The sequence below is a fragment of the Haematobia irritans genome, chromosome 4, assembly GCF_050003625.1.
Source record: "Haematobia irritans isolate KBUSLIRL chromosome 4, ASM5000362v1, whole genome shotgun sequence".
In the NCBI taxonomy this organism is placed as follows: domain Eukaryota; kingdom Metazoa; phylum Arthropoda; class Insecta; order Diptera; family Muscidae; genus Haematobia; species Haematobia irritans.
The window spans coordinates 227171152-227196456 of NC_134400.1; the positions used below are offsets into that span (position 1 = coordinate 227171152).

The 25305-nt window shown below is 33.9% G+C and overlaps 2 protein-coding genes across 2 annotated transcripts in view; one reads left to right on the plus strand and one right to left on the minus strand.

Moving 5' to 3' along the window:
• Ccn (cellular communication network factor protein Ccn) overlaps nt 1-25305 on the minus strand; it is a 222998-nt gene that overhangs the window by 96221 nt on the left and 101472 nt on the right. The gene's annotated exons all lie outside the window — the stretch shown is intronic.
• LOC142234380 (uncharacterized) lies at nt 17385-22488 on the plus strand. The gene is made up of 2 exons (XM_075305507.1): nt 17385-17737; nt 17824-22488. The coding sequence occupies exon 2, from the start codon at nt 20856-20858 to the stop codon at nt 22473-22475; it is 1620 nt and encodes a 539-aa protein (XP_075161622.1). The 5' UTR covers nt 17385-17737; nt 17824-20855; the 3' UTR covers nt 22476-22488.

Sequence of the window (25305 nt, forward strand, 5' to 3'; positions counted from 1 at the left end):
ATTTAAACGTGGTGAAACAGCAACAACAGAAATTGTAGCCAAAGTGCACGATATGGTATTAAATGATCGACGAATAAAAGTGCGTGAAATTGCTAATATCATGGGCATCTCAAATGATCGAGTCCATTTAATTTTGCATGAAGAACTACAGATGAAAAAGCTTTCTGCAAGATGGGTGCCGCATTTGTTAACAGTCGATCAAAAACGCATAAGAATTGACATTTCTCAAGTTTGTTTGGATCGTTTTAAGCGAAATAAAATGGATTTTAAGCGTCGTTTCATAACTGTTGATGAGACATGGATCCACCACTATACTCCAGAGACAAAAGAACAATCCAAACAATGGGCTGAAGCTGGAGGAAGTGCACCAAAGAAGGCAAAAACAATTCCTGGTAAGGTTATGGCAACGGTTTTTTTGAGACTTCAAAGGTATGTATTTTATTGATTGACTATCTGCAAAAGGGTAAAACAATAAATTCAGAGTACTATTGCAACCTTTTGGATCAATTAAATGTACAAATTCGGGAAAAACGTCCTGGCTTACAACACAAAAAAATAATTTTTCATGAAGACAACGCACCAGCGCACAAGAGTGTTTTAAGAATGGCTAAAATCAACGAATTAAAGTACGAGTTGCTTGACCACCCATCTTATTCTCCTGATTTAGCTCCCAGTGACTTTTACTTGTTCCCAAATCTAAAAAAAATCCTTGCTGGCAAGCGTTTTACCTCAAATGAAGATGCAATTACAGTTGTAAACCACTATTTTGAAGACCTTGAGGAAAACAATTTTAATCAAGGGATGGAATTGCTAGGTAAGCGTTGGACTAAGTGTATTGCAATTTCAGGGGATTATATTGAAAAATAAAAATATTTTTGAAAAACTAACTATTCTCTTGATTGATAGGCTAAGAAGTGTCCGAACCGCCCTCGTAATTAAATAGAGAATCCAATGAATGTTTCGTTCGTATAATGGATGTGTTGAAACATCAACTATTCTACGTAAGAGTGCAAAATGTCGATTTTGGAGGGAAGAACATTGCAAAAGTTTCCATGGCATCCAGAAAACGTCACAGTTTGGGGTGGTTTATGACAGGTACACAGAACAAAGTAAACTGTTTTATAGCAAGAATGAGCTACGTCGTGCCAAAATTGAACTAACTTATACTCCACATTTAGAGATCTCCACAAAGCGTTGCTAAACCAGGAACATTTAATGCTCTGGTGTACTTCTTTACCACAAATCACGAAATTACGGCCTCTCATAGAAGAATAAATAAATTAAAAGCAAAGAAAAAAATCATTGGAGCTAAACCATTACCATTTTAACCCAGGGATCCGGAGCGGTCCATTTTTTTCGCTCCGCTCCCGCTCCGGAGAAAAAAAAAAACCGCTCCGCTCCGCTCCTCTTCGAGAAAATTATAGTACAAACATTGTATTATTTGTTCAATTGAGTTTTATTTTATTTAGAAAAATCGGGCGGTATATATATGTGAGCTATAGCTAAATCTGAACCGATTTCGATGATTTTTTGCACATATAGTTAGTGCTATAGAAGATTACATTTCGCCAACTTTGAGTAAGATCGGTTGATAAATAAGGGTTTTATGACCTAATTTGGCAAAATCGGGCGATACATATATATGGGACCTATATCTAAATCTGAACCGATTTCGATGAAATTTTCAGAAGATTATTTTGTGCTTAATTTGACGACGATCGGTTAGTAAAAAAGTGCAACGTGACCCCATTTGTCGAAATCGGGCAATACATATATATGGGAGCTATATCTAAATTTGATCCGATTTCTTCCAAATTCAATAACGTTCGTCCTTGTGCCCAAAAAAACTCCCTGTACCAAATTTCATCAAAATCGGTTAATAATTGCGACCGAAATCCTGTGAACAACAAATACATGGACAGACGGACGGATGGACGGACGGACACCAAGCGCTAGATCGACTCAGGAGGTGATTCTGAGTCGATCGGTATATATTTTATGGGGTCTAAAATCAATATTTCTTGTAGGCACATTTTTTGGCAGATCAAACTTATTATACCCTAACCACTATGTGGTTTAGGGTATAATGACTTTAAAACAATGTGTTGAAACATTTTATTAATTTTGAAGATTTTTTTCAGAAATATTAAATCCATTTTGACTTCATTAAAACGAAATTTGCATTCATGTAGGATATACATTTTTATGTCGAATCACTTAGCTATAAGGATAAACAGACTTCATTGAAAAGTTTAGAGACTTTTAGACAAGGAAAAACTTTTTTTCAGAGAAATACGTCTTCTATTCTAAGCAAAATTGGTATTTTAAGCAGGTGAAATATTTGGCCTCCCGACAATATTCTTTGCGGTGCACCATCTACTATTTAATATGTGATAGAAACCAAATTTATGAAAATGGACCAAAATGGACCAAATTCTGTTTGGTCTGACCATCGGACCAAATTTAAAAATTAGAAATCTTTTGGACCAATGTTGGTCCGATCGGACCAAAACGGCAACGCTGATTGGAATTGAAAGTCTATACACAGAGTAGAAGTAACTACTCTCCGAAAGTTTTTTTTTGTTGTTTTGCAACAGACGTAGAGAAGAGGTTTTGTTATATTTGTAATGTGTGTGTATGTATGTTTATGTTTGCAACAACCTCCATCGACATCAGTCCGTGGTATACCTACGAATATTCTTACTCAGATCTAGTGTTACCTAATTTCGCTTTTTTTCCCTTTATTGTATAATAAATGTATATGCGCACATTTTTCAACCAAAATTGAAACAATCCATAATTTTAATTAAATTTTCGAGAACTAATATCAGAAATAAGAGAATGCTAGGATATAGTACAATAGTAAAGCAAATATGAATGTCCTTACACTGAAAAAAAGCATGCCCGGTTCCAAAGATTTTGTCTTTACTTTAATAGTTTGGGTATTAATTCCGAGCCAAAGAAGCGGAGAATACAAGTGAGGATACTTTAAAGACGTAATTCTCTTTTAAATTTGGGGGTTATGTACTTGCTTTAGGAAGCAAATGTTAATCTTTCATTTTTTTAGAATTTTTTCGTCAGTTGTTATCAAAATCCTTTAAAAACGAGTTAACGAGTTATTTTTTTCCATATTAAGTCTCGACTTCCAGTAGAAATTATGCTATGTTTCAAGTAAAAAGCGTCTTTAAAATAAAGTGTTGAAAAACATGTCTTATTTTTTAACGATTTTTTGCTTTGTAGGCAAGATGCAAAAAGGAAACAAATTTAAAGACAATTTTATTAATTTTAAAGAATTTTTCTTAATTATTAAAGTCACGTTGACCTTACCTCAAAAATTTTAACTTTCATGTTATGATACACATTTTTAAGTAAAATCACTTAATTATGAGGACATTACAACTTCTTTCAAAAGTTTATTGCCTTTCGGACAAGAAAAAAAACTTTATTTTATAGAAATGCGTCTTCCATGTTAAGCAAAATTTGCATTCTTATTCTAAGGACATGGAATCTTTGACTTCACGACAATATTTTTTTCTGTGTAGAAAACTAAAAAATTAAATATAAATAAGATCGTTTAATTGCATTTATTTGACGTTCATTACAAACATCTTTGTAGTAATACGCACCCAGAAGAAAGTGTCTTCGAAACTAAAGGAAAAAATGTTCAACAATTTAGTTTAGCCATTTTATTTCCATTCAGTTAAATTTTTGTGTGAAATAATAACATTTTCTTGATACAGTAAAAAAATCCTAAACTGAAAGCAGTTAGGAATAGTTCATTAACTAGAATAAGGCATGGCATTTTACTAATACTGTTTTCTTCGCTGGGTATAAAAATTTACTACTGAAAAAGAAAATATTATTCACTGATAACAAAGCATTCGTAAAAATAGACAAAAACCGAACTAAAACCAAGTTTCCTCAAATTTAGAAAGATTTCTTATAAAACGATAAATCTGACTTCCTTTATTATAGAAGGCTTATCATACATACGAATAACACTTGGCATAGAAAAATATTTTAGTTCATTCGTACTAAGAAGTATTCAATCCTTTCAAAACTTAAGGAAACACACTTGTTAGAATATAGGAAAATTTCCTAAATTTCTTGTATCTACCTGTAATCGATACCTGTCATCGATGTAATCGACGTGTTTGCGCGTGGGTTGTTTTTTTAGTTGGAATCGCGTTGTTATGGTATACGGAGAGATTGTTAAAAAATAATATTGTAAAATAATATAATAAAAAACAAATAAAATATATAAAATATTTGTTATTTTAAATTAGTGAGAAAATGTTCGTTTTTTGAAAATTGGTTTATAAAAAAAGAAAACACAAGCAGAATAACAACCCCTTTATTCGACTTCATTTTGGAATCTTCAATTATAAGGTAATCAGTGACGCTAACCTTTTGTGAAAAAATTGGTTTAGGATTTTTTTGTTTATATTTGTAGGTGTTGAAATTGTAAAAGGTGGACAAAATTGCTAGGCAGCAACTTATTCAAAGTGAAAGGTACTAGAAGAAGAAAAAAATGTGTTTTAATATTTCAAGGCCAGTCAATGCTGTTGATTCTAAACAAATATATTTAATATATTAATAAAACATGTCTTTTATTGAAGAAAAAATTGCTTATATAAATACATAAAACTGTATTTAAAAACGAAGATAAGCAGTTATAATTTTGAAGTAAAAGGTTTACCACAAATATTTGTCCAAATGAATAAAAAAAGCTCAATAAAATCATTCCATATTTGATTTCAATTCAGTTAAATTTTTTCATTCTGTAGTATAGTGGTACATAAATATAGGAAAATGTTAATTAATATATGAAATGCGTTCTACCTAATTTCTACGAAAATCATATCGTTCAATCAAATAAAAATGTCTTTGGCGCTATACGAAGTTCAACTTTCTTCACAATGAGTTCATTTTAACTTAAAGAAGGGGTCACTTTTTTCTGGGTGCGGGATGAAATTGATCGAAAGTACTGTTGTTACTTTTACAACACATACTAGAGATATATTTTGACATTTGCCGTTTTTGAAAACAATTACTAAAAAACACGTTGTGTTTTCCCCAATGTACGTACGTACAAAAATACATATCGTACATTTTAAACGTTTGCTCACACTACGCTAAGTACTAGCTAAATTTGAAATTACCTACACAGTGTAATTTCAAAGTTACACATTTCATTCAAGTAATATTTTATTCGGAGCGGAGCGGTTTTTCATTTGGAAACCGCTCCGCTCCCGCTCCGCTCCGGATTTTAGAAATGCCGCTCCCGCTCCGGCTAAAAAAGGGCTTGCTCCGCTCCGCTCCGGATCCCTGTTTTAACCATATAGTTATTCATTCTTACTATTTTTGGAAATCGTATGAAAATTTTCTTTTGCTTTAGTTCATACTGAACTTATGTGTACGGTCATTGAACTTTATAGCCAAGTGTAGTTCATAAAATGTTTGAGACATTCTTAAAAAAGCTGTGTAAAATTTTTTGCAATAAAAATAAGTTATTTTTTTGTAGCATCATTGGACTGTACTTCTTCAAAGATGATGCGAATCGTAACGTAACTGCACCGAAAAAAAGTGAACTGTTTTATAGAAAGAATGAACTATCACGCACGAAAATTGAACTTAATTTTACGCCAAATCATGACCATTTTAACCATACAGTAGTTCATTCTTACTATTTTTGGAAATCGTATGAAAATTTTCATTTGTTTTAGTTCATATTTAACTTATGTGTACGGTCATTGAACTTTATACTCACGTCTAGTTCATAAAATTTTTGATACATACTTTGAAAAAAGTAAGATTTCATTAAGCTGTGGAAAAATTTCGATAAAAATAATAAACTTTAACTACAAGCAAATAATTTTTTTTTCAATAAAAATAAGTTAAATTTAGCGTTAGTTTAATATGGAAATTTTTTTCTGTGTGTGAACTTTGACGTAAAGAAATCAAGTTATTGTTTTTTGATCTGATACACATTGACATAGAATCACCCCTGAATCAATCTAGTTTATCGATCGATGGTCACTAAATAACAGCATCGAGCCAATAAAAGGTCGCTTTACAGTGAAAAAAGTCCGTTCTTAAACTGATGCCTAAATTATGTTTATTTCAAAACAATTAATACGTTTTAGATTATTTTAATTTTCTTTTTAAAGAAAGTTTTTTTTTTATTGCAAAACAATTAATACGTTTACGTTTATTTGAATCTTCTTTTTAAAGAAAGTTTTTTTTTTAAAGCTGAATGAATTTTAGTTTGTTTTAATTTATTGTAATCTTTTTTAAAGAAATTTCCCCAGCAAAATGAAATTTACTTTGTTCTCTATATGTTTCAAAATTTTTATGAACTAAACATGGGTATGATAACGATAAGTAAGAAGAGATTGTTCGTACGAGTCCCACAAATAAGAATGAACTACTCCGCGGTTGAAATGGCCATGATTCGGGTGTCAATGATTAATTCTTTAATATAAGTTTATTTTGTCCTTATGAAGTGGTGATTATATTTTCCTTGTTTTAAAACCGCAAAACAATTTAGTTGAAGTTTCGCATGAGGTAACAATATTTCAGGAATATTTTAGTTTTTATCCAAATGGAAACGTGTGTGTGTTTTTTTTTTTCAAATAAAGTTAATGTCCTAATATGTGTAGCCATCGATTTGACAGTATGTTGGGCCGAAGCTGGTGTCAGGTGGAGCAAATTTCTTGCAAGGTAAACTTAGAACGGCTCCGTTCATTAATGAAACTTTAGCAAATGTGGAATTTGGAATTATGGACAATTTGCAAACGCCGGTCACGTATCCTATTCACATGGAATGTGAAACATCCTCTGTTGCATGGAGCAATGGGATATGTACGGTGTTCGCAAATGTATTCTCTTATGTATCGAAGAATACAAATTTGATAGGGTGGCAAAGGATGACGATTAAAGGGAGATTTACCATGAATTTTCGGGCTTTTACATACACGGACGAAAAAGAATTTTTTTCATATGTTTGGGTGTAAAAATTATATGTTTGGAACTCAAATTTTTAAACACAATATTTTTAAGTGCAAGCATATAATGTTCATAAACTAGCATAACATGTTTGGGATATATATATTAATATGTTAGAACATATTATGTTTGGGACATAAAATGTTTGTAAGTATAATATGCTTGGATGCAAACATATATTAATTTAGAAATAGACTATAAACATATATGTGTTTGGAAAGAGAGGCCTAGAGGGTATGCTGGAAGTAAAATAATGAAAGTAACCAATTAGCGCCTTAAAAATATATATACTCAAAGAAAATTTCATTAAAGATTGGAAAAATACTATGTGTGAATATAAACAAGTATACATTTACAAATTTGGAGTAAACAAAAATTGTATATGCTTAAGTAAAAATATTAAAATGAGTATTCGCAGAGAAAATTCATTCGGAACCAAGTGAAAAGACATTTGAAAATAAGAGCATGAGTTTTGTTTATCACACCCAGAAAAAAGTGTCTTCGAAACTAAAGGAAAAAAATGTTCATCAATTTAGTTTAGCCATTTTATATCCATTATGTTAAAGTTTTGTTTAAAATAATACAACTTACTTGTTTCAGTAAAAAATCCTAAAATGAAGGCAGTTAGGAATAGTTCATTAACTAGAATAAGGCATGGCATTTTGCTAATACTGTTTTCTTCGCTGCACCCAGAAAAAAGTGCCTTCGAAACTAAAGGAAAAAATGTTCATAAATTTAGTTCAGCCAATTTATTTCCATTAAGTTAAATTTTTGTTTAAAATAATAAAATTTACTCGCTTCAGTAAAAAAATCTCAAACTGAAAGCAGTTAGTAATAGTTCATTAACTAGAATAAGGCATGGAGTTTTACTAATACTGATTTCTTCACTGGGTATAAGAGATTACTACTGAACAAGAAAATTTTATTCACTGATAACAAAGCATTCGTAAAAATAAAATATGAACTAAAACCAAGTTTCCTTAAATTTAGTAAAATTTCTTATAAAATGATAGTTTTGACTTCCTTTACTATATAAAAAGCTTATCATACATACGAATAACAATTGGCATAGAAAAATATTTTATTTTATTCGAACTAAGAATTATTCAATCCTTTCAAAACTCAAGGAAACACATTTGTTAGAATATAGGAAATTTTCCTATATTTCTTTTGTCTACCTGTAACCGATACCTGTCATCGATGTAATCGATATGCTTGCGCGTGGGTTGCTTTTTAGTTGGAATCGCGTTGTTATGGTATACTGAGTGATTGTTAAAAAATAATATGGTAAAATAATGTACTAAATAATAAATAGTATATATAAAATATTTTAAATTAGTGAGAAAAATGTTCGTTTTCGTTCGTGATGGTGTACAAAGAAAGAAAACACCAACATAATAACAACCCCTTCATTCATCAGGTAACATTGAGGATGCTAACCTTTTGTGAAAAATTGATTTATGATTTTTTATATTTGTAGGTATTGAAATTGTAAAAGGAGGACAAAATCGTTAGGCAGCAACTTATTAAAAGTGAAAGGTACAAGAAGAAGAAAAACATTACGTTTCGATGATGTTGATTCTTAATAAATATATTTAATATATTAATAAAACATGTCTTTTATTGAAGAAAAAATTGCCCATATAAATAAATACAATTGTATTTAAAAACGAAGATAAGCAGTTTTAATTTTGAAGTAACAGGTTTACAACAAATATGTAAGATTTGTCCAAATGAATGAAAAAAGTTCAATAAAATAATTCCATATGTGAATTCAATTCAGTTAAATTTTTTCATTCTGTGGTATTGTGGTACATAAATATAGGAAAATGTTAACTAACCAGGACCCTTAGCATGCAAGACGGACGTACCAACCACTGCTCCACGTCGCCAACAAATTTATGTTTAACAATGTTATGTTGTTAAACAATGTTATGTTTGCATCGGCTCGTGGGCGCCGCAAGCTATGCTATATAAATATAACTTATAACGATAATTATCTCTTGATGACCATAACAGCTACGTAGCCCAGTGGATAGTGTGCTGGCTTACAAACTGTGTGGTCCGCTGTTCGAATCCCCGTCCGGCAAAAGGTAAAATTAAAAAAAAAAATTATAAAATTGAATAATTTCTTCTACAATTTTTGTGTTTCAGAAAAAGGTGCTAAGAACTAAAAACAACTCGTGGAAGTGAGAAAAATGTGAGGGAATATACAATTAGGCAGAACATTTTTTTGACACAATCTTCTTTGGGAGAAAATTCTTCTAAGCATATAATATTTTTGGGTTCAAAATATTTCCAAACATATTATATGTTCACATAATAACATATAGTTTTTTGGAAGACAACATTATTGAATTTGGATGGAAAAATACATCATGTTTGGAACTTAGACTACCCAAACATATTATATTGTTTAGACCAATATGCTTTCAAACATATAATATATTGGAAGAAATCAAATATATAAATGTTTGGGCAATAACCAAAAATTTATATGCTTGAAGCAAAATATGTTTGGAAGTATATGTTACAGAAGCGATTTTTTTGAGGGTGTAAATTTGGGGTCGTGTATCTCAAAGAGAGCATTGCCTTTATGAATGGCTTTATTGCTTAAAATATTCATCAGATGACATTGTACCCGGCAGCATTTCACATCCCAGATACTCAACATACCACACTTTGTATTCATATATGTCATATCTCAAATATGACACACAAGTGTGAATCGAGTTGGTGGTGAATGTCGAGGACGTCAGCTAAATGTCAGGATGTCATTTTGGCATCATGTCCAAATACGAATGTGTGCAAATTGTGCAGAAAATGCAAAAGGATTTAAAGATGTACTACCGCGAAAGTTTACCTGGCAAAGACATTACATCCCAGCAAGAACTTGATAGACGGATGCGATTCCTCTAGCAATAGCAGTATTCAATACACTGAAGGACGATTTTTCTTTTCTGAGGGACGAAAATTTAGGCAAAAGAAGTTTTCTTTTGACGCTAACAAATAAAAAAGATTTGAGCTTGACATAATTGCGGGTTTATTTGCTCTCAAAGAAAATACAAAGGCAAATCGCCTCTGTAACATATATCCCCAAACATATTCTGCTTCAAACATATATATTTTCCGAATTTTTCAATTGTACTGTGCAAACATATTATGTTTTACCCTATCTATCTTTTTAAGGCCCCAAATATTTAAGTCCATTTTCTAAACATTTGTTTGCTTGCAGCAAAATGTAAATATAATTGTGTTGCAAAAACATATGTTTGTAATTTATTTGAATATTACACCCTAAACATTTGTTTATATGCAAAATGTGCAAATGCAAATGTGCTTATCGACTTAAGCAATCACGGACGTTTACTCAACAACCTACAATTTTATTTGTTGTAATTAAAATTGTAGTTTTACATATCTTTCTTTATCTAATTCCGTCGCAATTTTTATATTTTTCCTCTATTCTCTATATAAGCAATAAATATACGAAATTTCTAAATTAATATATGTTTGCATCCAGATACATTATATATACAAACATAGTATGTTATAACATATTAACATATATGCACCAAACATGTTATACTAGTTTATGAACATTTGATGTTTGTAACAATTTGAATGTAACAATTTGAATTCCAAACATTTAATTTTTATACCGAAGCATATGAAAAAAAACGTCTTTTTCGTCCATGTGCATACCGAGAACGACGTGGACGACCTGCTAATAGAAGTTTTTGCTGGGTTACTATAATTCCCTATGTGAGAGTGACATGCTTCATACCATCAACAATGACTACAAACAATTTCCAAAGTTTGATTGGCATGAATTATTTTTCCTTTATGATTTGAGTTTCTGCACGCTCACAAAAAATCGCTTCTGTAACATATACTCCCAAACATATTTTGCTTCAAGCATATACATTTTTGGCTATTGCCCAAACATTTATATGTTTGATCTCTTCCAATATATAATATGTTTGAAAGCGTATTGGTCTAAACAATATATGTTTGGGTAGTTTAAGTTCCAAACATTTTGTATTTTTGCATCCAAATTCAATAATGTTGTCTTCCAAAAAACAATATGTTATTATGTGAACATATAATATGTTTGGAAGCATTTTGCACCCAAAAATATTATATGCTTAAAAAAAATTCTCCCAAACAATATTGTGCTCAAAATTTTATTTATTTATTTATATATTTACAATCATAATGAATTATGAAAATAAACAGGTAATATAGGTGCTAACAACATAGGTTTTCGACCTGAATGCTCAAAATTTTGTTTCTGCCTAATTGTATATTCCCCCACATCTTTCTCACTTCCACGAGATTTTTTAGTTCTTAGCACCTTTTTCTGTAATACAAACATTGTAAAAGAAATTATTCAATTTTATGATTTTTTTTATTTTAACTTTACCTTTTGCCGGACGGGGATTCGAACAGCGGACCACACAGTTTGTAAGGATCAAAGAAGTAGCTGATCAATTGCCCAAGGAAAAATAAAATGTTAATTTTGTAATAACAAGCAACAACCACCAACTTAATTCAATATCGCTCCCTGTTAAATAGCGCTCCAAGCTACTAAACACATATATGTTTATAGGCTATTTCTAAATGAATATATGTTTGCATCCAAGCATATTATATTTACAAACATTTTATGTCCCAAACATAATATGTTCTAACATATTAACATATATGTCCCAAACATGTTATGCTAGTTTATGAACATTATATGCTTGCACTCAAAAATATTGTGTTTAAAAATTTGTGTTGCAAACATATAATGTTTATAGCCACACATATGAAAAACAGTCTTTTTCATCCGTGTGTATTTTTGAGAATTTTTTATAAGTACTGAATTCCATACAAACTATGCCAGAAATTATGATGGGGTTTGTCTACAGTAGGAAACCCTTTTGAAATTGAAAATCTACAACAAAACTTGTACTACAGGCCCTGATTGGAAGTGGGAACGTGGGACAGGATAAAAATGTTCTTGAAATCCCCAACAAAAACTTATGTTCCAAGAGAAGCCATAATCATATTCTAGTTCCCACATATTTACAATGTTGGCTCTTAAAAAACGACTCATCGATCGCATTGAAAGTTGTTAAAAATTTTAACTACAGGTATCGAAGGGAAAAGAACATTCCAAATGGTCCTCGATGTTTCAGCGAAATGTTCCTTGCCGAATAGTTGTTTTCGAGAATGCATAAAGATTCGACCATCCTCACAATGATAATGAAAATATTACATATTCTAATCCACCGCTTAACTCTACACCCTCACAAAAAATCGCTTCTGTAACATATACTCCCAAACATATTTTGCTTCAAGCATATATATTTTTGGGTATTGCCCAAACATTTATATGTTTGATCTCTACCAATATATAATATGTTTGAAAGCATATTGGTCTAAACAATATATGTTTGGGTAGTCTAAGTTCCAAACATTTTGTATTTTTGCATCCAAATTCAATAATGTTGTCTTCCAAAAAACAATATGTTATTATGTGACCATATAATATGTTTGGAAGCATTTTGCACCCAAAAATATTATATGCTTAAAAAAATTCTCCCAAACAATATTGTGCTCAAAATTTTATTTATTTATTTATTTATATATTTACAATCATAATGAATTATGAAAATAAACAGGTAATATAGGTGCTAACAACATAGGTTTTCGACCTGAATGCTCAAAATTTTGTTTCTGCCCAATTGTATATTCCCCGACATCTTTCTCAATTCCACGAGATTTTTTAGTTCTTAGCACCTTTTTCTGTAATACAAACATTGTAGAAGAAATTATTCAATTTTATGATTTTTTTTTATTTTAATTTTACCTTTTGCCGGACGGGGATTCGAACAGCGGGCCACACAGTTTGTAAGGATCAAAGAAGTAGCTGATCAATTGCCCAAGGAAAAATAAAATGTTAATTTTGTAATAACAAGCAACAACCACCAACTTAATTCAATATCGCTCCCTGCTAAATAGCGCTCCAAGCTACTAAACACATATATGTTTATAGGATATTTCTAAATTAATATATGTTTGCATCCAAGCATATTATATTTACATACATTTTATGTCCCAAACATAATATGTTCTAACATATTAACATATATGTCCCAAACATGTTATGCTAGTTTATGAACATTATATGCTTGCACTCAAAAATATTGTGTTTAAAAATTTGTGTTCCAAACATATAATGTTTATAGCCAAACATATGAAAAACAGTCTTTTTCATCCGTGTAGTATGCAAATAAAAAAAATCGTTGTATCATTTCGTGGGATAGTGGATAGCCTTTAAAATTAACTAAAAACCACAATTCCTTTAAATAATGGGAATGGTGGGAATGTCACATACTATAGAAGTCCTAATTAGATTCACATTGATGTTGCTGACGGTTATCCAGTCTAACCCGCTCTCCCATCAATTTTTTGCTCTGACTTTGGCAATGTTGCACTTCCAAACAATGTGCGAGCTGTTGGTTTGTTTTTTGTTTTCACGCTTGGAAGCCAAGGAGCAAAACGTTTGAATACACAATGAGTTGTAGCATCGGTATACTTGGTCTATTTGAGTCGATCACTTGGCGGTCAAGTTCATTAAGTGAATTAAGTCAACGCGGGCAACCTAAAGGCATCACAACAACACTTTATGTTCTACCACAATTGAACCATGAACTTTGGTGTTTGCTTCGATAGGATGAATGTTTGGTGGGGTGGAGCTACATTTTTCATGTTGGGTTGGGGTTTCGATGAAAAGGTAGTGCTGTTGTGTGTTTGTTGGTTTTCTATCCCAGTGGCTAAAATGTAACGGAAAGATTTGATACATCAGTGGCCAGTTGTCATACGCACACACAATCAAAATTACACTCATAGAAAAAAGTCCGCTCACACTCAGAGAAAATCGCCCCAAACGTATTCTGCTTCAGGCATAAATATTTTCAGAGTTTGTTCGAAAAAAAAGTTTGTACTGTGCAAACATGTTATGTTTCACCCTAAGTATATCTTTGTTTAAGGCGTCAAATAGTTAGTTCGCATTTCTAAACTTTTATTTGTTTGCAGCAAAATGTCTTAAACATAATTGTGTTGGATACATATGCTTGCAATATATTTGAATTTACACCCCAAATATTTATTTATATGCAAAACGTGTAAGTCGATAAGCAATCCTGAACGTGTACTCAGCAACATACATTTTTATTTGTGTTAATTAAACTGTATTTTTTGTCTGTTTCCTACACGCACAGAAAAAACATGTTTGGACATGGTTGCCGCATACATTTAATGCTTATCTAGAGTATGTAATTGTCGCGAAAAACATGTATTTTGTCTTTGTAAAAATAATTTTCGAGCGGAGAAAACTACACGGATGAAAAAGACTGTTTTTCATATGTTTGGCTATAAACATTATATGTTTGGAACACAAATTTTTAAACACAATATTTTTGAGTGCAAGCATATAATGTTCATAAACTAGCATAACATGTTTGGGACATATATGTTAATATGTTAGAACATATTATGTTTGGGACATAAAATGTTTGTAAATATAATATGCTTGGATGCAAACATATATTAATTTAGAAATAGCCTATAAACATATATGTGTTTAGTAGCTTGGAGCGCTATTTAACAGGGAGCGATATTGAATTAAGTTGGTGGTTGTTGCTTGTTATTACAAAATTAACATTTTATTTTTCCTTGGACAATTGATCAGCTACTTCTTTGATCCTTACAAACTGTGTGGTCCGCTGTTCGAATCCCCGTCCGGCAAAAGGTAAAATTAAAATAAAAAAAAATCATACAATTGAATAATTTCTTCTACAATGTTTGTATTACAGAAAAAGGTGCTAAGAACTAAAAAATCTCGTGAAAGTGAGAAAGATGTGGGGGAATATACAATTGGGCAGAAACAAAATTTTGAGCATTCAGGTCGAAAACCTATGTTGTTAGCACCTATATTACCTGTTTATTTTCATAATTCATTGTGATTGTAAATATATAAATAAATAAATAAAATTTTGAGCACAATATTGTTTGGGAGAATTTTTTTAAGCATATAATATTTTTGGGTGCAAAATGCTTCCAAACATATTATATGGTCACATAATAACATATTGTTGTTGGAAGACAACATTATTGAATTTGGATGCAAAAATACAAAATGTTTGGAACTTAGACTACCCAAACATATATTGTTTAGACCAATATGCTTTCAAACATATTATATATTGGAAGAGATCAAACATATAAATGTTTGGGCAATACCCAAAAATGTATATGCTTGAAGCAAAATATGTTTGGGAGTATATGTTACAGAAGCGATTTTTTGTGAGGGTGTATATGTTGGCAATAAGCATTTAAATGGTTCTCAAATGCCGCAAACATGTTCTATTATTTAAATGATAGAATTTGAGACCATTACATGGTCGGGAAAATCATGTACCTGACCATTCAATTTTTTTACTTTTTTGCAGAGAAAAAAGTATTTTTATAGGTTAGGAATAGACATGTCTAGAACCATTACATGGCCATAAAGACCATGTACATATATTTTTTCATGACCATTTAATTTTTTAACTTTTTTGCAGCGAAAAGGATTTTATAAAAATATTGAGTAAGTACACATGATTTTCATTTTACGCGTCAGTCGCGTGTTGCTTCGAATGGACGGAGAATACGGAATAAATGTGTTTTGTATTAATTAATTTTTTCAGAAGAGGCACGTGGTTTTATGTGAACACAAAAAAGGAAAGTGTAATTGAAAAAAAAAAATTTACGTGGTTTTTGTTATGCATTTTGCTTATGGTATAATTTATTTTTATTTGCAGTTACATGATGCCTGCATTTTTAAATTTGATGGGCACGAAGTAAATATGGAATGATTACTTATTGTTGAAATTGAACTAAAATAGAGTGTGTAAAAATATGTGATGTTTGCTTGCAAGACATTATAAATACAAATAAACAATGAATTAGTTTATAAATAAATAAAAACAAATAAATAAAGTTAATTTTGTGTTTTCTTTTCTCAAGTGGCGTCCTTTTTTCGACGACGAAAAAAGTTTTTTTCATAAAAATCAAAACATTTTAAGTTGTGACCATGTTCTTTTAACTGGAAGAAAAACATTTTTGACGAATACCATAACATTTTAGATCGTGACCATTGTATTTTGATTCAAACACAATTCTTTTTTTCAATATAATAACATTTTAGATGAGGACAATTTTATTTTTCTTAGAACCATGTTCACTGAGCTAACATGGTTGCAGGTGAAAATGTTACGTGGTCGCCGCAAAAATAACTCCTATCATATTATTTTGCTCTTTGAATATGATTGTGACAATCATGTTTCTTCTCTGCGTGTATATTCTTTCTCCGTCTTTCTGACGTTTTTAAACACATGTATGTTTCTAAATTAATATATGTCTGCATCCAATAAAAATGTTATGTCCCAAACATAATATGTTCTAACACATTAACATATATGTCGCAAACATTATATGCTAGCTTATGAACTATATATGCTTGCACTTAAAAATAATGTGCTAAAAATTTCAGTTCCAAACATATAATGTTTACACCGAAACATATGAAAATCAGTCTGTGTTTGCTGTTAGTTTTTTGTATTTTTTGGTCAAGCGAACAAGAAATCTAAAAATTTGGGTTCTAAAATATTACTTAATGTATTTCCAAAAATTTAAAATATATATTTGTATATGTCTGCCCTATAATATCCTTAAAAGCTCCTAAATGCAAACATTTTGTTCTCTGACTTAATTTGAGAAATATTCAGATGTCTGAGCAAATACAATACATATTCTTAAAGTGGAAGATTGAAACTTTTTGTTGTGTTTTGTCATTCTATTTTGTCTTATAAACAAACAACGTTTGCAAATTATCTAAATTTACGTACTTCTTCAAGTTGATGCGAATCGCAACGTAACTGTCATTGGAAAGCGCTAGCGTAAGATGATATCCACTTTTTGCCTAAAGTGCAAGAGCTTGACTTGCATGACAATTGAACAATTGAATGATTATATTGAAACATTTATTCGTGAGATACCGGCCGAGATGTTGCACAGAGTATAAAACGCAATCGCGGTCAACATTTCCATGAAATAGTCTTCAAACATCAAATTATTCTGGACCGTTACTATCGAATCAAATAAAGATTTCATGCATTATTCTGAATTGTATGTGTTATTTTTTGAAAAGCTTTCCTATAGCTTTTAAAAATCACCCCTTATTTAAAAACATGAAGATTCAACCATGGAACTACGTACATATGGGGACGAAAACTGAACTTGATTAAGTCAAAATTTATTGGTTTTAGATAAGGTGTAATGTTATCTCTTAATATAATAGAACAGGAGCGTACCTTCGAGGCTTCTTTGCGCACCTATTTAGTGAAAGTCTAATGGGGAAAACGGAATCTGTCAGGAAGGGGTTCAGCATAGACAGGTGGCAACACTTTCGAAACGCGCTTTCGCTAATGTCATGCTCTCCCGCTTAAGTTTTTTTCATTCATTACTTGACGCTGTGAACATCAAATCGAGCTAAACGCACGATTAGTAAAACACCGGTAGCTTTAAACCCACGCGCATTCATTTTCATAGTCTGCCGTCAGGATTGTTAATATACTTAACAATTATTGGAATAAATTTTTGTGATAGGCGATTTCTAAAGAAGTAATTCAAGGTAAGTTTTTCTTACGCCAGCAAGAATAGCGTAGAGGAGGGTAGAGAAACGAAGTTCTAAATTGCTTCGGTATTTTTCATTTTTAGGTACTGTGTTGGTGTGTGTATTCATCTAGTGGAGGACTTCAACAGGCACTCTGGTATACTTTGGAGTAACAGTTACATCAAAAAGGGGCACAGTCCATACACGACAATGACGGACCTTGTTTGTTTGATCCATGAAGACATTCCCCACTTTTGAATCTACTCCACTAGGCCATTAGCGACACCAGACCATTTTTGCGCCACCCCACTAATACCAACACCAACACAGTTTACATAGCCGTTTGCGAATTTCTACTTGGGATACTTGACACCACCACGCTTTACAATACTCGTTTGTTTTTGGCAAATTTTACAAGCGTACATACACAAAATAATCGTTTGGAAGAAGAGACGTCAATTCCTCATAAGGGTAAAAGAAATTGCATTACGGTGAGTCCAAAATTGAGCCGAGGAAAGGCTGACTAACATTTGAAGCCGTTTCCAAGTGCCACATCCAATGTGATCATTCCACGTGGGTGTGTGCACCAACATTTATAACGGTACCTGACAAAACTAAAAGAAAAACCAAAATCACCCCCACCTCCTAATGATTGCTGCTCACCAATACCAACACTTCCAATCACCTTTACCGTAGTGTTAGAACACCCCACCTCCCAGACTATAAATTTATATGTATGAGTATATTCTAGCCATTTCTGTACGGGCATAAATAGATCGAGTTTTCAATACGTTAACTGCGAATTCACACAGAGTAATACATACTCGATTATTATATACACGGGTATTATTACATAAACGATTATTTTACTGTCGCGCTCTCTCGTGTTTGCCATGTTGCTGTGCACAAAAAAAATAATATATTCGGCCATACGTTTAACGTTGTATAGTTAAGAGAGTCTGAGAAAATATAATTTATAATTGGGCGACTGGACAGTAAGAGAACAATTTTGTGTCTGCATTTTATACAGTTCTCTCTCTTAACTACAAACGTCTCTTAACGCAACAAAGAAAAGTGCTCAAAAGAAAGTCTTAAGTGAACAAAAATATCGATGTTATCGAGACGACAGCAAAATAATCGAAAGCTATTTATTTAACTGCTCCTCTTTTCACTTTTATTTCATTATTATTTCAAAATAAAAAAAAAATATATTTCTGTGCATAAGTGAGAAACGGGATCACTTTTGGTAATCGAATTTCTTTATGCCCAAATATTTTATAATCATATTTTATATTTCTATATATAACATACATGCTTTCTTGATGAATGTATACTATTATTGATTTACTATTATTCTATTTTGGATTTATACAAGTTTTCTAATGGATTATACATTTTTAATGACATTTTTACCGCGTTCCCATAAGTATCTCATTGAATCATAAGGGTGTTAAGACGATCCGAATTTATATTCTTAACTTTATTTTCGTATAACTACCGTACGGGCCCTATGGCAATTGAATCAACATAAAAAGCATTAATTTAAGACGTGCTTTGGGCAAAGTTAAACTTGGGTAAATTTTCATAATTATCGTTATCGTCACAATGTGGACCCCGCATATTAGGAATCGAGCTCGAACCTAGTCAGGGAATGTTGTCCTTCCTTTGCTTATAGTTTTTATTTGGGTTAATTAAATAAAACCAAATATTTTGCCCGTTGCACAATAACATTCTATTTCATTTTCTTTGATCATTACTATATTTAAGTATTATAATTAGTAATAAGATTTTCTTTGGATTGGGGTTACAAATAAAACGATGTACATTTTGAAATTGAAATTCGTGTGAAAGACTTTAATATGAATCCGTGTTAAATTTTCTGAGGTAAGGTAGGAGGGTTATCGCCACTACATTTCAGGGGGCTGTCATAGATTCTATTGGACAGTCCAAAGGGGATCATGGTAGACATGATCCATGGGTGGGCACAATGGGAATCAACAACATCTCGATTCCCCCGCAAAATATTCCATCAATATTTCCAACGAAGAACAACGAATAGTTCCAGGTGGTACTATCAATTTTCTTTTAGTGTTGTTTTATATCGGCTTGGTAACCAAAGAACCTACGCAGACTGAGCTTAAGTCGGAAGACAAAATCAAAGTACCACCGCCCGGTACCAACGTTGATATAACATGTGCGCGATAATCCTCTTCACATTTTGTGCCTATATGGGATTGGAATTATTTGCTGCTTTTCTTATAAAAAGGAGTAAACAAACAAGTGTCCACTCTCGTTGGACAATATTGCCAGATGGTATGTGACACCTTATCCAACAGCCGAAGTGTGGAGATAGCAGGAAATCAGTTAAAAGAAAGGCCTATGCAATCGCAGTTGGCATAACTCCACGCACATAAAAAATGGGATTATAAACCAACAACAACATTACAAGAATGGCGCCCAACGTCTGAGCGAAAGGATAATTTTCGTATAGTCATAAGGATTTAACGATTTATGGTTGACCTTATTTGCTACGATCAATATTTTGAATGTTCAGATTTTTTTTTTATTCAGGTTCAAAATGTTGGAGTATGGTCCGATTTTGTTGTTATCATGACAAAAATCGCGCTACACCAACATCGACGATTCTTTTAGTTTTCCTATACGGCGAGGATATTGTTTAGTCCTATGTGAGTTTTAAATGAATTTTCATAGTAGCAACAATTTCTTCAAAGTTTTTTTATTTGCGTACTAGGAGTTTTTGAAGTTTGAAAATTAGATGGAAATATTTTTTTTGTAGTGGCTTGATACATATCCCAATCCTACCCAAAACCTCAATGGTATGTATGTTTCATAAATTTTTATTTCTTTTCATCATTTTCCATAATTTTTCATTATTTTTGGTTTATTTTGTTTTGTTTACCTTTTTATTTGCTAATATTATGGGGACATGGTAATCTTTTGAAAATAGACTAACTTCTTACAACTTGAATTTCGATCTCGATTATTTAGGGTAGATTGATTACGGGAATCACTAGTGGTTTACGGTCAGAGTTATCGTGAATCCTTACAATATTATATATAAAGTATTTATGACATCATTAATCATTAGTATTTTTTTTCCTATTTCGGATTTTGTATGATCCTACATTTCTACGTTGCGTTCGACGAATCAACACTTTTCGATATAGCACATACTAAATACCGACACAATTCCTTATTACAATTATTTCGCAAAACTGTTCGGATTATAAGAAAACCCTTGTCTTTTATTGCACAGTTTTTGAATTTTTATGTCTTTATTGACACCTCTACGTTCTTAAAGAATTCTTCAGTTTTTTTTTTTAATTCCTCGTGCTTTTCGAGTGAAGTAATTTTCGAAATGTTTCCACCGAGATTTGTGGGTCCACTCAACCCACAAAAAACGAATACTAGGGGGAATAATGAGGATCGTCCTCGTAATGATACTTACGCCACAAACGTGGGAGATGGAAATGGTGGTGCAGATCGGACATTAGGTGTCGATGACACGGTTCAAGAGACCCAGCACGAAAGCTCGGGTCAGAGCAGTGTGACACAGCCCCAGTACAGCCCATTGACAAATATCGCAGCCAATAATAGTCAAGGGGATAATATGAATAGTACCGAATTGTTTAGAGAGGTTAGGGACACAGGCGAAGAATCAACGGCTTCTATTTTGCAAATAATTCGGAATGAAATGAGAGAGGCAGTTGCGGTGGCTGTGAGATCGGCTCTTTCGGCTTCACCTGCTCCGTCAAATCAGGCTTCCAACCCTTCACCTGATGTCAATTGGCCTCATGAGTTTCCTCCTGAAAACGGAGTGAAGCGTCGTCAACCTAATAATGGATCATGTGGACAACCGAATTCACGAAAGAATTCAAATATCCAAATTAGTCGTCCGAAATATCATGACATTAGTAAGTGGGGCATCAAATTTGATGGCACTTCTAGGACTCCCGTCATTGAAGACTTCATTTTTCGGGTGGACAGGCTTCAGGAGAGCTATGGCTGTTCGGATGAGGAATTGCTGGCAGGTTTCCACAATCTTCTTGAGGGACGTGCGAACCAGTGGTACTGGGACCGCATTCAGCGGCACCCAGATCTAACATTTCCCAATTTGAGAATTGACATTGTTCGGGAATTTGAACAATTTCATTCCAATGCTGACGTATTAAGACAAATGATAGATCGAAGACAAGGAAGAGATGAAAGGGCTACCCAATACATTGACGCTATGAACAGTCTCAGGATGCAACTACGTGAACCTTTGAAGGAACATGAGATGGTAGACATTATAAAAGCAGGCTTGAAACCACGAATTGCCCATATGATATTTGGGACACAATTGTATTCTGTAGAGCATTTACGTGCGGAGTGCCGTAGGGCTGAAAGTTTTTTGGAGAGAGAATTCCAACAAAGATCTCGACCCGGTGTGCCAGTTCGTTCTGTAAACGAATTATATAATTCAGATATTGACGAGCTTACCGAATGTGTGGAAGAACTTCGATTTCGAAATAATTTTCAGAAGAAACCCGATAAGACAAACATCAAATGTTGGAACTGTGGGACTATCGGCCATACATTTAAACAATGCTCGGCGGAACAGAGAGGATATTTTTGTTTTCGTTGTGGTCAATCGGGTGTGACCACCCCACAATGTAATAATTGTAGGGTGGGAAACCGCAGAGCGAACGTGAATGTATGTGGGGACTCACGTTCGACTCAGACCACAGAGTAGATAAAGGGACTTTTCATGACGAATGTGTGGGGACATCTGTAGATTCCGGCGATATCGTAACAGCTATTCAGAAACCCACAAACACAACACCTATTGGGGGAACTACGATGTCCAGGCCGAATATTACATTGCCATTCCATATACGACTTGAAAATTACCGAAAAGCAAGGGAAAGGATTTTTAATAGTGAAGTGACTGTTCAATCTGTATCTAGTAGAATTTTGAAGGCTAGGGAACGTTATAGATGTAGGCGAATGCATAGGCGCAATATTTCTTCGGCAACGATAAGTGAGATATCAGGTTCTGATCCGAGACCATTCAGGAAAGTTTTTGTGAATGACTATGAGGTTTTAGCTCTTTTCGATAGCGGTGCATCTGTCACTTGTTTCGGGAATAATTGTCATGATTTAGTTGAAAAACTCAATTTGACAATTATTCCAGTACACAAATGCAGTGTGGGTACGGCTAGCGGTCATCGTGTGACATGTTCGGGTAAGGTGAAGGTTGAGGTTAGTTATGAGGATCAACGCCATACGATGGAGGTGTATCTTGTTCCGAATTTAGAGAAGCAAATGTACTGCGGTGTGGATTTTTGGAAAATTTTTGGTGTCGCACCACATTTGGTCAACAGTCTTAGCGCTGTGGTCGAACCATCCGATCCAACCAGTCACATTCTTTCTCGGGAACAGGAAAGTGCTCTTGCGTATGCGAAAAGTCATTTTTTGGATCACGAAAGACACGGTTTAGGCAAAACTCATCTAGAGGAACACACAATTGATACCGGCGACGCTGTCCCTATCAAGCAACGCCACTATCCTGTGTCACCTGCCGTCGAGTCGCTTATATATGAGGAGTTGGACCGTATGATAAGTTTAGGGGTAATAGAGCCAAGCACCAGCCCCTGGAATTCTCCAGTGACATTGGTTAGGCGCGGGGAGAAGAAACGCTTGTGTCTCGATGCCCGAAAACTAAACGAAGTCACGGTAAAGGATGCTTACCCACTCCCATATATTGACGCACTCCTAGGGAGACTCCAAAACACGTACTTCATATCAAGCATAGATTTGAAGGACGCGTTTTGGCAGATTCCCCTGGCGAAGGATAGTCGGCCGAAAACTGCATTCACAGTACCGGGACGACCACATTATCATTTCAGAGTCATGCCGTTTGGGTTGTGCAATGCTGCCCAACGGTTATGCAGGCTGATGGATAAGGTGATCGCCCCGGAACTGCGCAATGAAGTTTTCGTGTACCTAGATGATCTTTTGGTGGTGTCGCCTGATTTTGAGTCGCATATGCGGCTGTTACGTCGCGTTGGTGATCTTCTAACTAATGCGAACCTAACGATAAACTTGGGCAAATCCAAATTTTGTCGTAGGGAGCTACGGTACCTAGGGTACATAGTGGGAGAAGGAAAACTAAGGCCAGATCCAGGGAAGATTGACGGCATAACACAGATCCCTGTACCGAAATGTACACGCGACGTGCGTAGATTCTTAGGGCTTACGTCTTGGTTCAGAAGATTTATTAAAGACTACGCAGAGATTACTGTTCCACTTACACGTACGCTGAAGAAATCCGCCAAATTTAATTTTGATCAGGACGCGATTGAAGCTTTCAACAAGCTTAAGACGGCTCTCACGACCAGTCCAGTGTTAAGTCATCCAGTATTCGACAAACGTTTCTTCGTCCAGTGTGACGCGTCGAATTTAGGTGTCGGCGCCGTTCTCTACCAACTTGACGCGGAAGGTCTGGAACGCCCAATTGCATTCCACTCAGCACAGCTTAATAGCGCTCAGCGCAATTACAGCGTGACTGAGAGGGAATGCCTCGCTGTAGTTAGTGCAATTGGGAAGTTCAGACCGTATATCGAATTGATGCCATTCACAGTGGTGACGGACCACAGCGCGCTCAAGTGGCTTATGGGCCAGAAAGACTTGAGTGGTCGTCTCGCACGTTGGAGCCTGAAACTCCAAGGGTATCAATTCGATATACAGCACCGAAAGGGTAGCCAGAACGTGGTAGCCGATACACTGTCTAGGTTGCAATTAGATGAGGTTAATATGTTTGTACAGGAGAGGCCTATAATTGATATGAGTTCGCCGGAGTTCGGGAGCGAGGAGTATATTCAACTCCGCGAACATGTATCTCAACATCAGGATCTTTTACCCGATCTCAAGATACAAGATTCGTTCGTTTACAAAAGGACAGTTCCGACGGACGGAAATTCGGTACATGAACATTTTATTTGGAAGCTTTGGGTTCCCACTGGCCTCACACATGAATTGATAGCAAATACTCATGGGCCTACTATAAGATCTCATTGTGGCATGGGTAAAACCATTTCGGCTCTCAGGCAATATTTTTATTGGCCCAAAATGGCGGCCCAAGTGAAAGATTACATAAATAACTGTGCGTTATGCAAAGAGACGAAATCTCCTAACAAGATCTTAAGACCTCCTATGGGCGCAGAGACCATAACACACAGACCCTGGCAGAAGATCTATATGGATTTTATTGGCCCCTTTCCTAGGTCTAGACAGGGCAATAGTTTCATTTTTATCGTTCTTGATCATCTCACAAAGTTTGTTGTCTTGAAGCCTATGCGCAATGCAACATCTGCGAACGTTATCAAATTTTTGGAAAGTGAAATCTTTCATAAATTTGGCGTTCCGCAGATGGTGCATACGGATAACGGCAAGCAATTTACATCATCCGATTTTGAGATGTTCTTGAAGCGATATGGTTGCAAACAGACTAGGAATGCTTATTATGCTCCACAGGCAAACGCGTCTGAGCGCGTGAATCGCTCAATTGTAGCTGCTGTGCG

Bases quoted from the DNA above. Each gene is read 5' to 3' on its own strand.
- LOC142234380 (XM_075305507.1), top strand. From the start codon at position 20,856: ATGATCCTACATTTCTACGTTGCGTTCGACGAATCAACACTTTTCGAT.